The sequence below is a fragment of the Gallinula chloropus genome (genome assembly GCF_964237585.1).
Source record: "Gallinula chloropus genome assembly, chromosome: 6".
Taxonomy (NCBI): domain Eukaryota; kingdom Metazoa; phylum Chordata; class Aves; order Gruiformes; family Rallidae; genus Gallinula; species Gallinula chloropus.
The window spans coordinates 12,513,933-12,530,532 of record NC_140091.1 but is presented as its reverse complement, the minus strand read 5'-3'; the positions used below and the strand labels follow the sequence as shown (position 1 = coordinate 12,530,532).

Below are 16,600 nucleotides of genomic sequence, written 5' to 3'. Positions count from 1 at the left end.
AAAATCAGAAAGCTGCATTTACAGTAGAAAACAGAAGGCAAAAGAGTGATGATACCCTGGCATCACCTACCAACAGGAACAGGAAGCCAATAATCAGGAGGAGAAACACTGGTGAACAGATTTCCTCCCCATACTAAGAGTTGCAGCCGCTGATGAGAGAATATATATGCCATGAACATATAAAATATAGATTTATATATACAAATATACAATAGGAAAGAGTCAGTATACAAATACTTACATGTAAAAATAGCTGTTTACTTTCCCCTTTTCATGATTTACAAAAGCATATAAAGTTTCCTGTTGGTTAATGTTTAAGTAGTGTGAGTAAACCCTGTGTGTCATGTTCCACACATAATTCTTTCAAGTGTTCACAGTATTGGCTATTACAGTGTTGAATCTGACATTCCAGATGTTAAAATATTTGTAGGACACATTCTAAACTTAAAGCATTAATTTAAATACAGTTTAAATAAAACTCACACATGTAGTTGAATTATGATCATATTACAAATGAGTCTGCTGCAGTTGAAAACTTTCCATGAGAGTAAGCTTGGAAATACATAGTTCAACTAGAGATGAGTATATTTTAAAATTCTTGAACTGCTTCTTGATGTGCAGATAGTACTGTGAGGTGGTGAGTTCTTTCATCTCCATCTGAAGCAATGAAAGCTGAGAGCACTCAGTATTACAAATTATCCTCGGTAGGAAAGCGGAAGCACAGAACAATTCGCCATCAGATCCAGACATGCTGTCACTTTCTTCAAATACCCAACAGACAAGAATAAATGACAGGTACCATTGTTTTTGTGTTAAGAATAAATTCTCAGTAGCATTCTTCATCAGGAAAGTGCTTCATGGACTTAAATTAATCCTCACAACTCCCTTGTGAAGTAGATAGATACTCTTCTTGTTTTTAAAGATGGAGAAACTATAAATTATAATGGCTGCATGAGAAATGCTGTCAAAATACTGGGTTTTGGGTGCTGGAGTAAGTGGAGATGTTCATGAGACAACTTCCCACTAACCATCATGGGCACAGTCAACAGGCTTGGTACAACATCAAAAGGTTCATCATGGGCTGTACAACACAGTCCTTTCTAACTGCCAAGCTGCTGGATCTAAGCTGTGGGACAACAGCTTCAAAAATACAAACCACATCATCCAAGATGGTGCAGCCTGACCAGGGTGAAAGGAAGCTGCGTTTCAGAAGTTGTTGATTACTCAGGAGTCTCTTGAGTAAATACTATAGTTTCATGTGAGTGTTGTGTGCAGTTCAAGAACCATATTTAGCTCATCTCTAATTTTACCATATATACAAGTGCTCATATATATCAATGTATTCAGGTTTTCTGTAAATTTCCTTTCACATAGACCTTGGAAGTCTATATTTTTCCTCCTATTTCCTTTGTGGAAAATTTCTACTAATACCACAAATGGAACTAGTGCTGTAGTCCTGCAAATGAGCTACAAATACAAATTTTAATTAATTAGGATGATGGACAAGTTTTAAAGGACCACCATGTTCTGTGTGTGCACCTGCATATAAAGGAAATCTCATCGGTCTTAAACTGTTACTGCCTCGAAGTAAAATCCAGTTAAAGTATAAAGTGCATTGTTTGGAGTAAAACCCTAAGAAATAACAAACAATGTGTCTGCCTTCCACAGATTGATTAATTTTGCTTAACAGCTGAACCATCAACCCTCTTTGTCTTCTGGTTTTTAGTTTAGTGTTACTTAGGCTGAGAAAGGCCAGCCAGATGTAAGCAAAATTATTGTAAACTGAGACATTTTTGTAATATGCTGTTAAACGAGAGTTAAGAAAACCAATATCAAGACACTGTCCAGTTGGGGTGAGTAAATATTATCGTGTTCTTCTTGGCCCACTTAGCAAATACTTTCTTTTCTGTGATAAACCTATGGCCTCCATATGGAGCATTTTCATGCAGAAAGTATTCCTCGCACTCATCTCTTCCTGGCTCATAATAGTGGTAGGGAACTTTATGAAAGCCTTCTGACCTAGGGGAAAGGAAAAAAAAAAAGAAGATACACTTAAGTACTATGGAAAAAAAAAAGAAGATACACTTAAGTACTATTTCCAAAAAAAAACATTTAGATATACTGCACCTGAACTCACCAAAATCCTTCCTCTGTGTGTCAGCACCTCAGCTGCTTTGCTAAACTGCATAAGGTCTTTCTTTACAGCATGATTTGTATGAATTTTCCTACAGCATACAAAGCTATGTGTGTCTCAAAATACACTGATCTCAGCCAGTGAGAAGCTGATGGGCTGGTTCTTATGGGCACACTCAGTCCATAAGGCTCCATCCCTAAGCAAAGTCTCCTCTTTGGATAGTGCCAGCGCGTGAAACTGATTCTTGAACTGGCTAAATAAGGCTATTATAAGAATAATATATGTTTTAAGTAGGCAATGAAGTCATAATTGAATCTTTAAAGAAATCCATCCTCCTCTGCTGCTACTAGACTGAAGTGCTATCGTAATGATAACTGGTTTTATATCAGGGCTATGGAATGCCGGCTTGGCTGAACTCTGTGAGGACAACTTCAGTCCTGTCACCCCTCATCTCAGGGCGTCTACTGTGTTTTCATAAACAAAGAACAACATATGTTCATTCCATCTGGATGACTCAATCAGTGAGATCTGCAAGTTCTAGAAAGTCAGTCTCTAATGTTAAGATACCCTAATTAAACAGCTGTGATTCAAATTCCTTTTGTTTTGTTCTGTTCTGTGTTTTGGTTTTGAGGATCTGCCAGGAATGAGTCCCACACCAGAGTAACACAGAGTGTGGAGTGAGGGTCTGCACAAAGACTTCACTCTAGTAACTGAGGAGCAACTGGACTGGTTACATGCAAGACTTGAACCAGCCTAGGTACAGAAGAATAGATTTGTAATATTATCATACATCGTTTATGACATTTCCTGCTTTCCTGAATGAGGAATAGTTTAGTTTTATGTTTTACTTCTACATGCTGTAGATTAAAGCATTTAACTTGGACTTTTTAAAATTGTGTTTAGAGTTACACTTCTGACAATAGGATTAATCCATTGTCACTGTAAGGCTACAGTAGTTGGTGGGAATTGATGTCAGTTTACTGTGATAAAGCTAACAGGACTTGTTTTATTATCTAATTAGAAACCCCCTACTGCTCAAAACAAGCCATATATAACCTAGAAAGTTCAAGTAGGTTGCTCAATGGTGGTAAAATGTAATTTGAGGTGACTATCTTGGGCTAATCGGTTTCTTTCACTTCCAGGTATACATGGTATTCAGAGAACTAATATATTAGTATTTCCTCTATAGATTTGTTTTAGCAGGAGAAGTAAGTACATTTTGCCAGTAGAGTATGAACATGCTTTGCTTCCAGCTCATTCAGAAACTGCAGAAGATCTTTGATCAAAAACAGTTCCTTATGACATACAATGTTAGATTTTTGTAAATATTTTTATTTTATCAACAGCAAATGCCATCTCAGGACTAAATATGCTGACAATAGTGTCACATCAATGCTAAACACTGGAAAATGACTGTCTGATCCATTTTTTTGGATTTATGATATTAAAATCAATTGTGAAATTTTGACAAGACATCAGAATTGTAGATGCATGAAAATAATTTCCTGTGATCTTACTTGCAGTAGGTGTCATTTATCATCCCATAGACGTGAATTCCATAGCAGGCATCCATAGCCAAAATTAAGGTAAACCAACCCGTACTGAGATATGAACCTGACTGGACTCTGTAAAAATACAACACACAAAACAAATTGCAATGAGAAATTATCAACACTTTATCAAAGAAATATAATCTATTACCTGGGACAAAAGGCATTAAGCAACTTGACAAACTGTCAAAAGCGTACAATTATTTTGAATTATTTATAGATGTACTCATTCTCAGCAGCTTGGGGCCACTAGCTGCTGTCCACAGAAAAAAATATCATGTAAAATAGCTGAAGTCAAACAATGCATCTCCCATAGGGCAGAAAATAATTGATTTTTACATCTGAAAGTCTGTAATTAGCAAGAGTGAGTAAAATGATATAAAGTTCACCAAAAAGCAAAGTACTGGCAGAGTTTGTGCTGTGTGCATGGGAGCACACACCATCATCCTCTTCCACAAGCAAAGTCTGAATCTGCAATGGGCTATCCTGAGCTTGAAAATTCACACTTTAATTACACTTTTAAGAACATTTTGGTAGAAAACCTCCTAACACAAGGCTTTGAAAAGCAAGATGCTGTGCGTATCCCTTTACATAAGTTTGTGTTATCATTCTTTTAGATAAAGAGGAAAACAAAGAAGAAAAACAAAGGAGGACAGTTCCCAGATTGATAACTTTGGCTCAAATAATTAGGTGCATTAAATCATTCTGGAAATATTACCTGCATGAATGAGAACAAATGGCATGTGTAAGGATTTGGCTCGCAAACTGGCTATATGAGCAAACGTGTGCATTGTTAATTACAGACCAAATCCTGTTCATTCTACTCACACAAGTGTTACCAATGGGGAACTAGGAGTCAACAGCTACCCATATAAACTGGACAAGCAAGACACTGCTTTAAATCCTCATAAGAACATATTTAAGCCCTCATTGCTAACAAAGTGGTTGAAGTCCAGCTTTGTGCAGGTATTGCTTTCAGTTTGACTGAAATCAATGAAAATCTTTACCTTAAAATGATAAAGAACATGCCCCAATTCCAAAGAATGTTACCTCAATGTCATAAAACCATCTCAATAAGAGCCTCAACTTCAGCTCTGAGTGTTGGGTGTGAGTGAGATAGTTTAGCTTTATGCCACATCTTCTAGCAGTTAGCTTTTGGGTACAGCAGGGAGCAGTCTGTTACCCATCATAAGTTAGAGTAGGCTAAGGTTTGCACACAATTAAGTTTTGCTGCAACAGAGCTCCCAGGTAGGACTATGTGTGAATCAGTTATCCCTATCAACAAAATCTTCTGAAAACACTTTCATCCTGGGGTAGGAATAAAGCTTTCATGTGGGGAAAAAAAAAAAAAAAAAAAAAAAAAAGAAATTATACAGCAACTTGTCCAGGCTGTAAACCCCAATTTTCCTGCAAGACAGAAGAACCAACCTCAGGTATTTCTTCCTAGTTTGGAACAGGAATGTACTACGGTCTCCTGCCACCCAGGTAAATCTGCCAATCAGTGACTTTTGGCTCAGGTACGGTGTTATTTCCTTGCTCTTGTTGAAGTTTGACTAAATACTAATTAATATAAGTGAAAAGTACTTGTACAACCTTTATAATGATATTTACCTGACACTTACAGGACTGACATTCAAACTCCTTCTCTGATAAATACTTTTTTCCAATGGATAGTAGAAAAGCTCCAAGAGCTTTACATTACTAAAAAATTTCCAGTGTACTCCAGTTACACATTTTAAAGAAATTTTTAGTGAAGAACAATTACCTCAACTCTCAGAGAGTTTTATTGTACCCAAGAACATTCCAAGTAGTTTGAGCTACATCTTCTCCTCCTTGCCCATGTCATCCTTCATGGGTTAGCTGGTGTGAACTTCCATCCCTAACATTCCTGAAACATCCTTTTCCTTGAGAAAACTTCTAAGGATCTATTTAGCTGCTTTTATAAAGTACCATTCTGGAAGTAGTGAATAGACTGTTAACAGCACTGAAGAATGACAAGTGGGGGCAAAAGGCAGGGTGTCAAATACCTGGGCTTCATTAGGTGGACACCATATGATTGTGCTCCTTTATTTGACACCTTTATAGCCATAAAACTGTACATCTGTTTATCTGTCCTGTTAGTATATTCATTTCTTCAAACAGAATGTTCTGCTACTGTCTAGCAAAGAGAATTCCCAATCGGATTCATGTTATTTCAGAGTAACATTCTGCCATGATAAAAAGCTGCATTGCTTCTAACTTGCTTTCTGCTCTTGCACCAGAAGAACACTAGCCTTGAGCTTTTAAAGACATTTAGAATCATAATAACCCTTTATAAGAAGGCTATGAAGATCAGGATCCTTCCAATAATGGAGGTTTATTGGAGAGTACTATATTGACAGTAGCGTCTGAAATTTGCTATACTCAGGAGGAAAAAGGAATTTTAAAAAAGAATTAATCAATATTTCATGTCTTGTTTTAACACCATTGGACCTTAGTCCTCTCATCTATATACTATACTGGCAGGATAAATAAAAACAGCAGAGTGAGTTCCCAGATACCTTCCCTGGGAGATGAAGTACATGACAGAATACAGATTATATACTTTAAAACAAAGCACTTACATTCCTCCCATTTTTCCTCTGAAGATACATAGGGATACAAGGGAATATACTTAAGCAGTGGGGATTCTGGATGATTTGGTAACACCTTAGAATTCAATCTGATACCGTAAACATACTTTCAACATGCTAATGAAAGCAATATTAGAAATGTGAAAACAATTTTAGCTGTCCCTAAAAAGTGATAAATCTCTGAATATCTTTTAAAATATCATCCCATAAAACTGTAATGCAAAGCAATGTCTCAGCCCTTGCTATTATGCTAACGCTGTGCACTCAATTTCTTTCTCTACAGGAGAGTTTTACATGTTTTTTGGCCAGGGCTTTTTAAGACTCATTAGAAAGAATTCCTCTTGTTACTGTAATTGCATTCAAATTTCAAATTTGACACAATGAAAGGAATCCTCCATTTATATGTAGCATGAGGCTTTGTTACTGAACAAATCTCAGGGGAGGAGGACATGTATCCCAAAATAGATAAACCAGGAGTTTCTTAAATATCATCCATGTAACTACCATAGGCAAATCTATTGTGATAGATGTGTGTGCAGCAAATCCAAAATTGTTCCCTATGGCTCACAGTGACTTTTTCTTATACTCTAAAATTGATGGGGCACCAGATCTAGGCAGGAAATTGTCTCAACAACTCAGGAGAAAATAATGCACTATTTTTCAAAAAATGCATTTAAAAAGAAGATGGTTTTGCTTTCAAGACATGATTTACAGCTGGATGCAGTAATAAAAAAGCAATGCTCACAAAAAGTTACTTTGTCTGTTTATCTTGAAAATGAAAGCTTATTTTGCATACTTCCTACATTATTAAGATTCTTAAAGAAATGTTACTTGTTGGGATGTAAATCATTCTGCTAAATACCATCCAGCATTTCGGAAAAGTACATGGGCACATACCTAATAATAAACAAATGAAAAGACCAATGGAATCAAGTTAATTAAGATGTTTGAAACAAAGTATAGGCTTGCCTTTCTTGCTCTTAGTGAAAGTTTAAGTGCTTTAAATGTGATTATTTCATCTCAGAATATAAAAGTAAGCTCCAAGATTAATAGTTATTTGCAAGTTCCAAGTCTCAAAACATAGAATTTGCATTTTAAATGACGCTTTCCATAAACTCCAGTAGGAAGAACTGACTCCAGTTTTTCACACCACCTTAAAAGGGAGACTTGTCTTCTATATTTTAGAAGGAAATGGTAAAAAACACATTTAGGATTGCTAGACTTGTAATGTGGCCTACATAAAGCTTTAATTAAAAATTAATTAAAAATAAAAGCAATTAGACAGGGTTCTTTAGCCTTAGCTTTCCAATATTCCACAGAAAGCATAAGAAATTGATACAAAAAGGTGGAATAGAGAGCGCCCTATAAAAATGTTAGCAACTGAAATTCATCATCTTTGACATCTATAACCATGCTTTGATGTAGGCTAAATGAAGGAAAAAAAGGTTCCTTCTCTCATCAAGGGAAAATAGAGGAACATCAAATATTTTCTTAATGATCAAGGGCAGGTGAGTTCAAATCAGGTAAAAGTTTTGTTGTCACTTGAGTTCTGATTTTACTATAGAATTCCAGGAAGTTCTTTTCTTTGTTCAGTTGTTCCGGGGTTTTTTATGTGCACAATCAATTCTAGTTCTATGGTTCAATGGATTGTAATTTCCAGTGGGACTTCAGTGGTAAACAAAAAAAAAAAAAAAAGAAAAAAAAAGAAAAAAAAGTTTGTTAAGGCAGAGATGTTCAGTCAACAAGCAATTTCGTGTCAATCTGATTGCAGAACAGAATTTAGAAGCCTAGTTTTTAATTCTTTACTTGGAGAAATTAGAGAGCACAGAAGGTCAATTAAGAGTGTTAATTAAGATGAAAACCCAAGAAATGTAGGACTTCAAGAAGCTATTAAGTAACAGAGAGCTTGCCAAAAGCATTAGCTAGACACTTTTGCTTTTTTTGCTTCATTTCAAAATATTGCAGTAAAATAAAATTCAACAATGACAGATTGAAATGACAAGATTCTCCAGGCCAATTAATTGACAAAAAAATTATCTTTTCATGAAGGCTGTTTATAGACTCTAATCCTCAGATGACCCTCACACCAAACTACTGAATCATCAGCAGCTTTATGTGCAGCAGCTTGTCAGGCCTCTTGATTATTAAATAAGCATAAATAAGGGTATTGGTCTAAGCAAACTGAGACTTGTAATCCACACAATGGAGGCTTCATAACGTAGGGTGTCCTTTCAACAAGTGAAAAAGATTTGTAAAAATGATTCAAGGTAAATAGAAATATTTCTAAGAGCTGTACAAACATTATCCTAGACTAATATAATTAATAATATAATTAATCATCTGGGAGGAGGTCGGTATACTCTGGTTTTGCCTGGCTCTCTGCCACTTGCCCTGCCCCAGCCTCATCTGTGACTGAGCTTTGGGCATGAGGCATGTCCCCTCTGCACTACCTTGATGACAACCAGTTCTTTTTCTCCCTGGGTTACTATAGATGTTTGCATTGCTGAATACTAGTACATTTCCTTACAACTAAACATATGGAACATTTGTCTACCAGCACAAACTGGTGATCCGTTGCTTAATCCTATCCTAAACAAATTGATGCTCCCATCGTACTCATGTTAGCTGAGATTTCACTTTTTTCTGAGAGAAACATCTCTCGATATAGCTGCTGAACAACTCTTGTTCTTTGCCAAATTAAATGCCTACATTCTCCAAGTCACAGGTTTGGTCTCTGCCTTCCTCTTCCTATCAAAAGTACATTTGTAAATGACAGATTAGACTGAGCTGACAGAAAAATGCCTCCACCTCTGAGAGAACGGCAAGGCTCATTTTCCTAGCACCTCTCCTTTGAGGAGCAGATACACTTCTCATGCCAGAAAGCTGTTTTCTTGAGAGGAAAAAAGGAAGTACATTTGGTATCAGAGGACAGAAAGGCTCTAAATGCTGAAGAATATTAACACTAGTCTAGACTTAATTCTATTTTCTGTAAGACTTGGTGCTTTGCTGCTAATATTTCATTATAAACTTTCTGCAGAAAAGTATCACAAGAAGAGCAATGAAGAGGCAAGCACAGAGAATTGATTTCACCTGGTAAAATGATTTCTATTTCTGTATTGTAAAGATACCTGTTAGGCACTTGTTTATCATAATTATTCATTCTTTCGTACGTGTGTGTGCACATGCATGTGCTTGCTTTGCATTCCGTAATGATGCAGGACATCTAATAATAAACACCCATGCCCCTCTAGCAGTGAGCAGACTGTCTCTCACACAGTCAAAAGCCCACACGGTGCTTCAGGTCATTCTGAAAAGTGAAACATTTATATATGGACAGATGTTTTATTATCCATCATGTATGGTTTCATGCAAAGCTTAAACAAGTGGAATGCATTACGAGCAGCACAGAAAGAATCCAGAGTCAGACAGAGGCTGTACCCAAGAAGATATACCTGGGAATGGAGAAGTGATGTGTTCCTGCCAGCCCAAATTCTGGGTAGAAGAATCATCTTTACTGTCAATGCTTAAAATAAACTGCAGTCAGGTGGCATACTGTCCGATTTATCTCCAGAAATATAGGGTTTCTATCTATATTAATATCACACCAATGGAACACAGAGGACAAGACTCCATTTCACGTGAATTTCCCACAGACCTGCTGTAAAGGCTGTTCCTAGGTCACAAACTAGCTGATGGGAATCTCCTCTCACAACATGGTTTTAGGAGAGGTGTAGCAATTAAATCCTATGTCAAAATGACTGTAAAAATAGACAGAAAGGACACTTCTGAACTATCACAACAGAGAAATTATGTTTTTGTATTGAACTGCATCTAATTTAAGAAAGAATACAACTATTTGGATAACAATTTACATTTGTTGGGAAGGCAGGCAAAGACAATATTAGAAATAAGGAAGAATCTGTTACTGCAATTACTGAAATCCGTGCAGCATCTGCTTGGAGATGTAATTTATTCATGTCGTGCCAATCTTTGCTCTATTCAATATACACATGGAAACCTGAAAGAATGGAGGAAAGCAGCTTAAAGAATTTGACCTTTTCTGCCCAGGTTTCTGTAGTTTCCTTATTTCTGATTCCTTGACCTGACTTTGATGCATCTCAGCTCAATCGTGAACTCAGGCAACAAGAGAAGGAAGTTATTTCATGCAGGCAGAGAGGGCTCCTTCAGAGGCCTCTGCTGCTGAGCTCCGAAAAGAAAAGGAGAATTCTTGTTTGTCAAGAGTAATCGTAGAGGTCTAGCTTGCTCCAAAGCACACAGAAAAGAAACACGACTAAAGAATTATGATTTTAAACCCTACCTTCCTGCCAATATATATATATATACACACACGCATTATTTTGAGGGGATTCTCATGCAGGAAAACCTGTGCTTCTCTTTTCAAGTTGAATGGCATCACCTGCAGAGAACAAGAGTTGCTAGCTAAATTTCTTACAGCTGTTGGGCTTCTGCAGCTCGCACTGACTCTTCAGCTACAAATTGTGCTCCTGGTGCAATCTGTTTACAGAACAGTAAATCCCAACCTTTTTTCTTCCCCGCTCTCTTCCCTAATCCTCCTGTTTCCAGGAATACAGCCTCCCTTAATTCTCTTGAATCAAGAATTCTATCTTTCCCTTCCTTAAGTACAAACTGAGGTCTGAGACACAGCCCAAGTCATTAGTAAAAGCTGCTTTTTGTAAGTGCCCTGGTTGCAGTTACCAACTGAGATTTGAAGTCAAGCAGTTTATGCACGATTACCAATAACCTTGACCCACTGAAGGTGTATTGTGCAGAAAGAGAAGTGTATGGCATCGAGCATCTCCATTTGCCCTTTGATTTCATTGGTAGGCAAATGGATGTTTAAATCAGAAGAGAATCCCCAGCAGTGTGGACCATTAACTTCACATAAGCAGATTTGAGGGCTAAGGTATTGGCGTCTTTACACAGCCATTTATCTCTTTAAAAAATCACCTGAGTAAAATTCACTCCACCTGTAGGAAGACCGAGCTTATCAGGAAATACAACTCTTGTGGTCTATGCCAGCATGGTGCTTACTCCACAGTACAATTACTTATACTTGTACTAGTTGAAGCAAATGGGAGATAATGCCAAATGTGCTTTCCCTGGACAGTACTCAAGCTTGCAAGTTAGTTGTGGCACCATGGTGTACTCCTATCCCACTGTTCTCCACTGTCCATTGGGCTACACTAAGTCAAAAGTTTACTGCAGTCCCTGATGTCTGTGACAAAGGGAATGACGGCTGAAACCTAGATGCAAGTTTCACAACTTGTGCCCACAGGTCTCTGAAGGGCAGCTTTATGTGCTCTTCTCTTCACCAGTAGCTGTATCCAGTTCACTGAGCATTGGTTCGACATTTTCCCACAGCAGGAAAAGGAGCAGAGAAGGATTTACCTTCTTGTCCTTTGTAACCAAAAATGAATCAAAACATAAAGTGTGCCAAGTGGGAGAAAAAAGAAGACAACGGTGACTTTTCTCTGCATCTACATTTAAATCAATACTTGCTGTCTTGGGTCTGCACATTTTTCTCCAGGGAGTATGTAAACTAAACAGAGCTGCAGTTAATCCAGGATCCCCGAAGAGAATTAATTAAGCAGGCTTTCCCACCCTTCTCTTTTGGTTTGAAAGGCTGCTTACTACTCCTAGCTGCATATTTTAGTGAAATCTATTGTAGATGAATACAGAAGAAATTTCTTGATTAGCTCTTACCTTGTCAAGACAAGATACTGAAGGGAGTTCATCTAACCTTGGCTGAAAGCAGCTTGAATATTTCATAATAACATTTTCTATTAGGCTTTTTTTTTTTTAATGTTTAAAGCAACGTTCTAAAGGTGCACATTGTATGTCTGTGATGTTTGGATGTGAGCAGAGGCTTTTATAAAGGTAATTTGGTTTACTGCTACAGTGAAAATGAAAGAACAGCTAGCACGAGACTGCACCCTAACGGTATTCATTTGAGTGGGGAGAACACTGGACCAGATACTCAGCTCCTAGAAACCACTCTGGTGTACACCAGCTGATATAATTTTAAATTTTCTACAGTCTACAGTATAGTGTTAGTCCAATCATTACCTCCTTGCCATTAACATTGAAGGGAAGGCAGTGTTACATTAATTTCTAATTTGTTGCTAAATTACTCACTGATTATTTACATTACAGCAGCTCTAGGAATCCTCACTGTGTAAGGCACCGTACACACACCTGACAGTCCTTGACCCAAAGAACTTTGTGGTCAAATAATCAAGAGAAACAAATTATGTGAAGAGCATACATATCCTTATTCTCAGCTCTCACATGGAACTGAGAAGACTTCTGTTGAATTTAAGGCATGTATAGAAATAGTAATTTAACATGAATGTGAAAGCCTCTGCACCAAGTATAGCAGGTAGTATAGAATAAAATAAATGCAAGACTTTCTAGGATGGTTCCACAGAAACTTCCTACAATACAGCACTGTGTTATCAAGCCATATTCTCTGAAATTGAATCCAGAGCCACAGTGCTCTTCTTTACAGTGTCTATTTGCACAAACCAAAAGTTCATTTTAGATTATGGAACATCAATATTTTTAGCAAAAATGAAATCTTAAATCCAGACAAATTATTCTGATGTTGAAAAAAGGAGGTAAAAATAGAACTTGCGTGGGTCTGAATTTTAATTCAACTGCAAGAGGCCATAATGTAACCCATCAGTCAAGCTTTGAAGATGAACTGCTAATTAACACAGATGTTGCCTTCCCTTTTACTACTGTAACTTTCTCCAGATTAGCTTCTCCTTAAAGTAAAAAAGGAAAAATATTTCTCTTTCCTTTTTTTTTTCGACATACAATTTAATGAAACATACACATGCATATCTAGATACCATATTACTGATTAGGATCAATACTATGGTCTTATTTTTCTATTTTGCATCCAAATGTCTCTAGCTTTTCACTGCTTTATTAATTAACTCTTCTAGAAAGAAGTAAATAATCCTAGCCTATGAGCTACCAAAACTTCCCCCCTTTCTCCACTGCTCTGTTTTCATACTAGCTGGCTTTCTGACAGGCACCACTTGCTGATGCATGACGTGGACAGAGGAGGTTGGGGTCTAATTAAAGCCCCATTTGAAATATAAGGTCCTAAACCCTCAGGATGTGCAAGATTAGCTTTTCTCTTTTCCCTTCTGCTCACCAAGAGCCACTACATTTATACAGCACCAGATGCTTGCAGCCACTGACACAAATATTTACACTGAAGGCAGCACCTTGACTGCAAACAGACATATTTGGCAAAACAAAGAATGGGGCATTTTTTCTCTCTGATAGCAGCCTTTAGAAAAAAGCACAGTACAGCAAACAATTGAGAAAAGGAGAGGACTGCTACAGAGAAACTCACAGGAAACTCATAGGAACTGTGGGTCAGAGTATATTCCCTTCTAACCCACTACAAAGTTCCTTCAACACTGTAAAATTTCAGAGTATTTTCTTCCCATATTCATTGAATAGACTGCAGGAGGGTAAACATACAAGTAGAAGCTGGGAGAAACATTTCCATTCCTGTTAGAATGCAAGTAGAGTGTCCTAAAAGAGGATTTTTTAAAGGCTTCCCTGCTATGGACTCAAGCAGCCAGTTAGTTATTTTTCCGAGTCTTTCACGATACAGTTTTTTGAGAATAGTAAACTCAAGAATTATCAGACTGGTCATGAGGCCACCCCACTGTCAGTGCAAGCTAATGCCTACTTGCCAAGTATGGTGAAGAGTTCAGTTAGCTTCAGGGATTTGATCTTTCCAGTGAACCAAAGTGATTAGAAGATATACACGAAGCAGGACAGCGGTGCTTTACTTCTACAAATAAATGCTTCAATGTCTCCTCCACATATTATATTGCTCTTTGTGACATCATCTTTTCAGTGATTCCCATATCAGCTAGTTAAGACTTGGATATGTTGGCAATGAAGCTCTGAAGGCAAGCAGCTCTTTAGAAGGCCACAGTCCTGACAGCATACATCAGAGGATGTTGCGGCTCGGCAGGCATCAAAGTTCAGGACATCACAGTGAAATGAATTAATCTATAAGATTTACATTAAAAAAAACCATTAAAACAGGCTAATTCATTACAACTGGAACCTATAGGCAACTTGTTACAATGCAGATAGAATCATAGAATCATAGATAACTCAAGACTAGATCTTTTTGGCCCCAGATTTCAAATGGCCAAAAATAGGTTCTATAGTTACATTACAGGGAACCTCAGATAACACTGCTAGCTACATTGCTGGAAGGAATACCAGATCAAAAATTAAGAGTTCAATCACACACAGTACCAGAGATAGTGTCACAATTAGCTTTACAAAACAACATCATTCTTTATGAGATTTTTCTTTGCCTCTTCATGCTATTTGACTGATAAGCCCTTGCCAACAAAGACATTACCCTAATTACAATTAGTTATACCAAGTGTGGGACAACTGAAATGATTTATTGATTTTTCCTCACAAAATAAACCTTATTTTGAATTCCAAAAATACAGTAAGAAGAATAAAGCAGAAGCCCCAGATGGCATGTTTACTCCAGACATGTATAAATGTGAATTTACTTATAGAGACACTGAATCCATTTAAAACTTTAATCTCTTTGGAAAAAAATCAGTGCAGAGTAGGTTTTATGCAATTAAATTCCTTTTCCCCCGAGCAGAGACATTTAAGGTACAAAGCCAGGAGCTGAGCTGTTTTTAAAAAAAAACCTTAGAACAAAGAGGATCTTCCAACAATAGTTTAAAAAGTGCCTGGGCCAACAAATAAAAGTATGTATGTTTGTCATGCAATATTAATTCAGCACTGACTATGTTTGCATTGGATATAATCTATTATCTACATGCAATCTGGAGAGATAAAATAATATGAAGCTGTGTTAAATATCTTTCTGTGCTAAGATCTGTAGTAGCTACCACTTCATATCCAGGCATGGAAAAAACAAAGGAATCTATTTGCTTCAGTTCTTTGGGAACTCATTCTGAGCATTTCTATAAGACCTTCCTTTGTCCTCCCTCCTGCAACGTCAGAAATGCTCCTCAAATCATATTAGGAATTTGCTCATCCTGTCAATATTCCCAGCATTCAAATGTATTTCCATGAGGGATGTGCATGGACTGAGAGTCTGAACAGAATACAGTGCTTGATCCTTCATAGGGACCCTCCTCATAAGTTTATATCTTAAATTCCTTTGAAGTTCAAAAAAAACCCCACCTAGACTTACTGAAAAATGAATAGCTGATCCAGTTTGATGTTCTCCCAGCCCTTTTTACATGCCCCATCTCCAGAGCTCTAACTCACTCAAGCACTTCAATATAAACCTTCCATAATACAAACAATGAATATATACAAGTAAACAGACATAGATGCAACACAAACCAGCACTCACAAACCAGCAGGTTTACTCCCTGATCTCTACAGTGCCTTTTGCCACTACACTAGCCATTTTGTCCTCAGTCTGACAAGAGAAGGCACAACACTTAGGCAAAACACATTTCTTCTCTTTTTTTCTGGCCTGCAAGTCAGCATTATCTGATTAGGTCTACTTCCTACGGCTTGTTCAGTCTCGCTTATCAGACACACTGGAAAATATTTCTAATAATAAGGCACCAGAAATCTGCCTTCATATCTGGTGTCAGGCTACATATAACAGAAATCTTTTCATTTTAGTTTTAAAGTATTGCTTCATTCAACAAGCCGACTGCTGGCTGACACACAATCTAACCTAAAGGCTATGGATCAGCAGGTAAATGCAGAAATTCTATTAGTTTTCAGACCTGAGGTTTACGCCTTTCATTTCAAATGAAATCAAAATCCTACACATGAATAGGTAAAGCACGGAGTAAAGATACTTTCTTAAAACCATCCATTACCTATTACATGAGTGCAAGGAAGAAAGCAGTTCCTGCATCTTGTAGATACTGTATTTCGTGTGCTCAATGACTCTGGCAAGGATGGTAAATAGCAGACATAAAAGAGATCCATTTGGGGGAAAAATTAAAACCATGACGAACATTATATTAGTCAATGTGAAATCCTGCAAAGGTACGAAGACAGGCATATTCAGATATGCTTGGTATTAACAAAACCTCTCCAAGCTTGTATAAATTGGACTTCCTTACCTAAGTCTGAATTTAAAAGTTACAGGCAAACTTGCCTATGCTTTAGGGGTTTCAGAAATGAGCATTTAGCACCAGAGGCAGGAAATAATGCAAAAGTGGATGTTACAGAGTACCCAGAATGTTTACAAAAATACTTATTTTTCCAAACTGAAAGAA

At 37.2% G+C, this 16,600-nt stretch overlaps 1 protein-coding gene across 1 annotated transcript in view; it reads right to left on the bottom strand.

Annotated features, from left to right (window-relative positions):
- Positions 1-1,775: 1,775 nt before the first annotated feature.
- The window catches only part of ST6GALNAC3 (ST6 N-acetylgalactosaminide alpha-2,6-sialyltransferase 3), a gene marked incomplete at its 5' end in the record, with an annotated part of 70,143 nt that continues 55,318 nt past the window's right edge, over positions 1,776-16,600 (bottom strand). The window contains 2 exons of the mRNA XM_084265964.1: positions 1,776-2,019; positions 3,652-3,759. Of these exons, the coding sequence (XP_084122090.1) occupies positions 1,833-2,019; positions 3,652-3,759 (295 nt within the window). The 3' untranslated portion in view covers positions 1,776-1,832. The remainder of the gene's footprint in view (positions 2,020-3,651; positions 3,760-16,600) is intronic.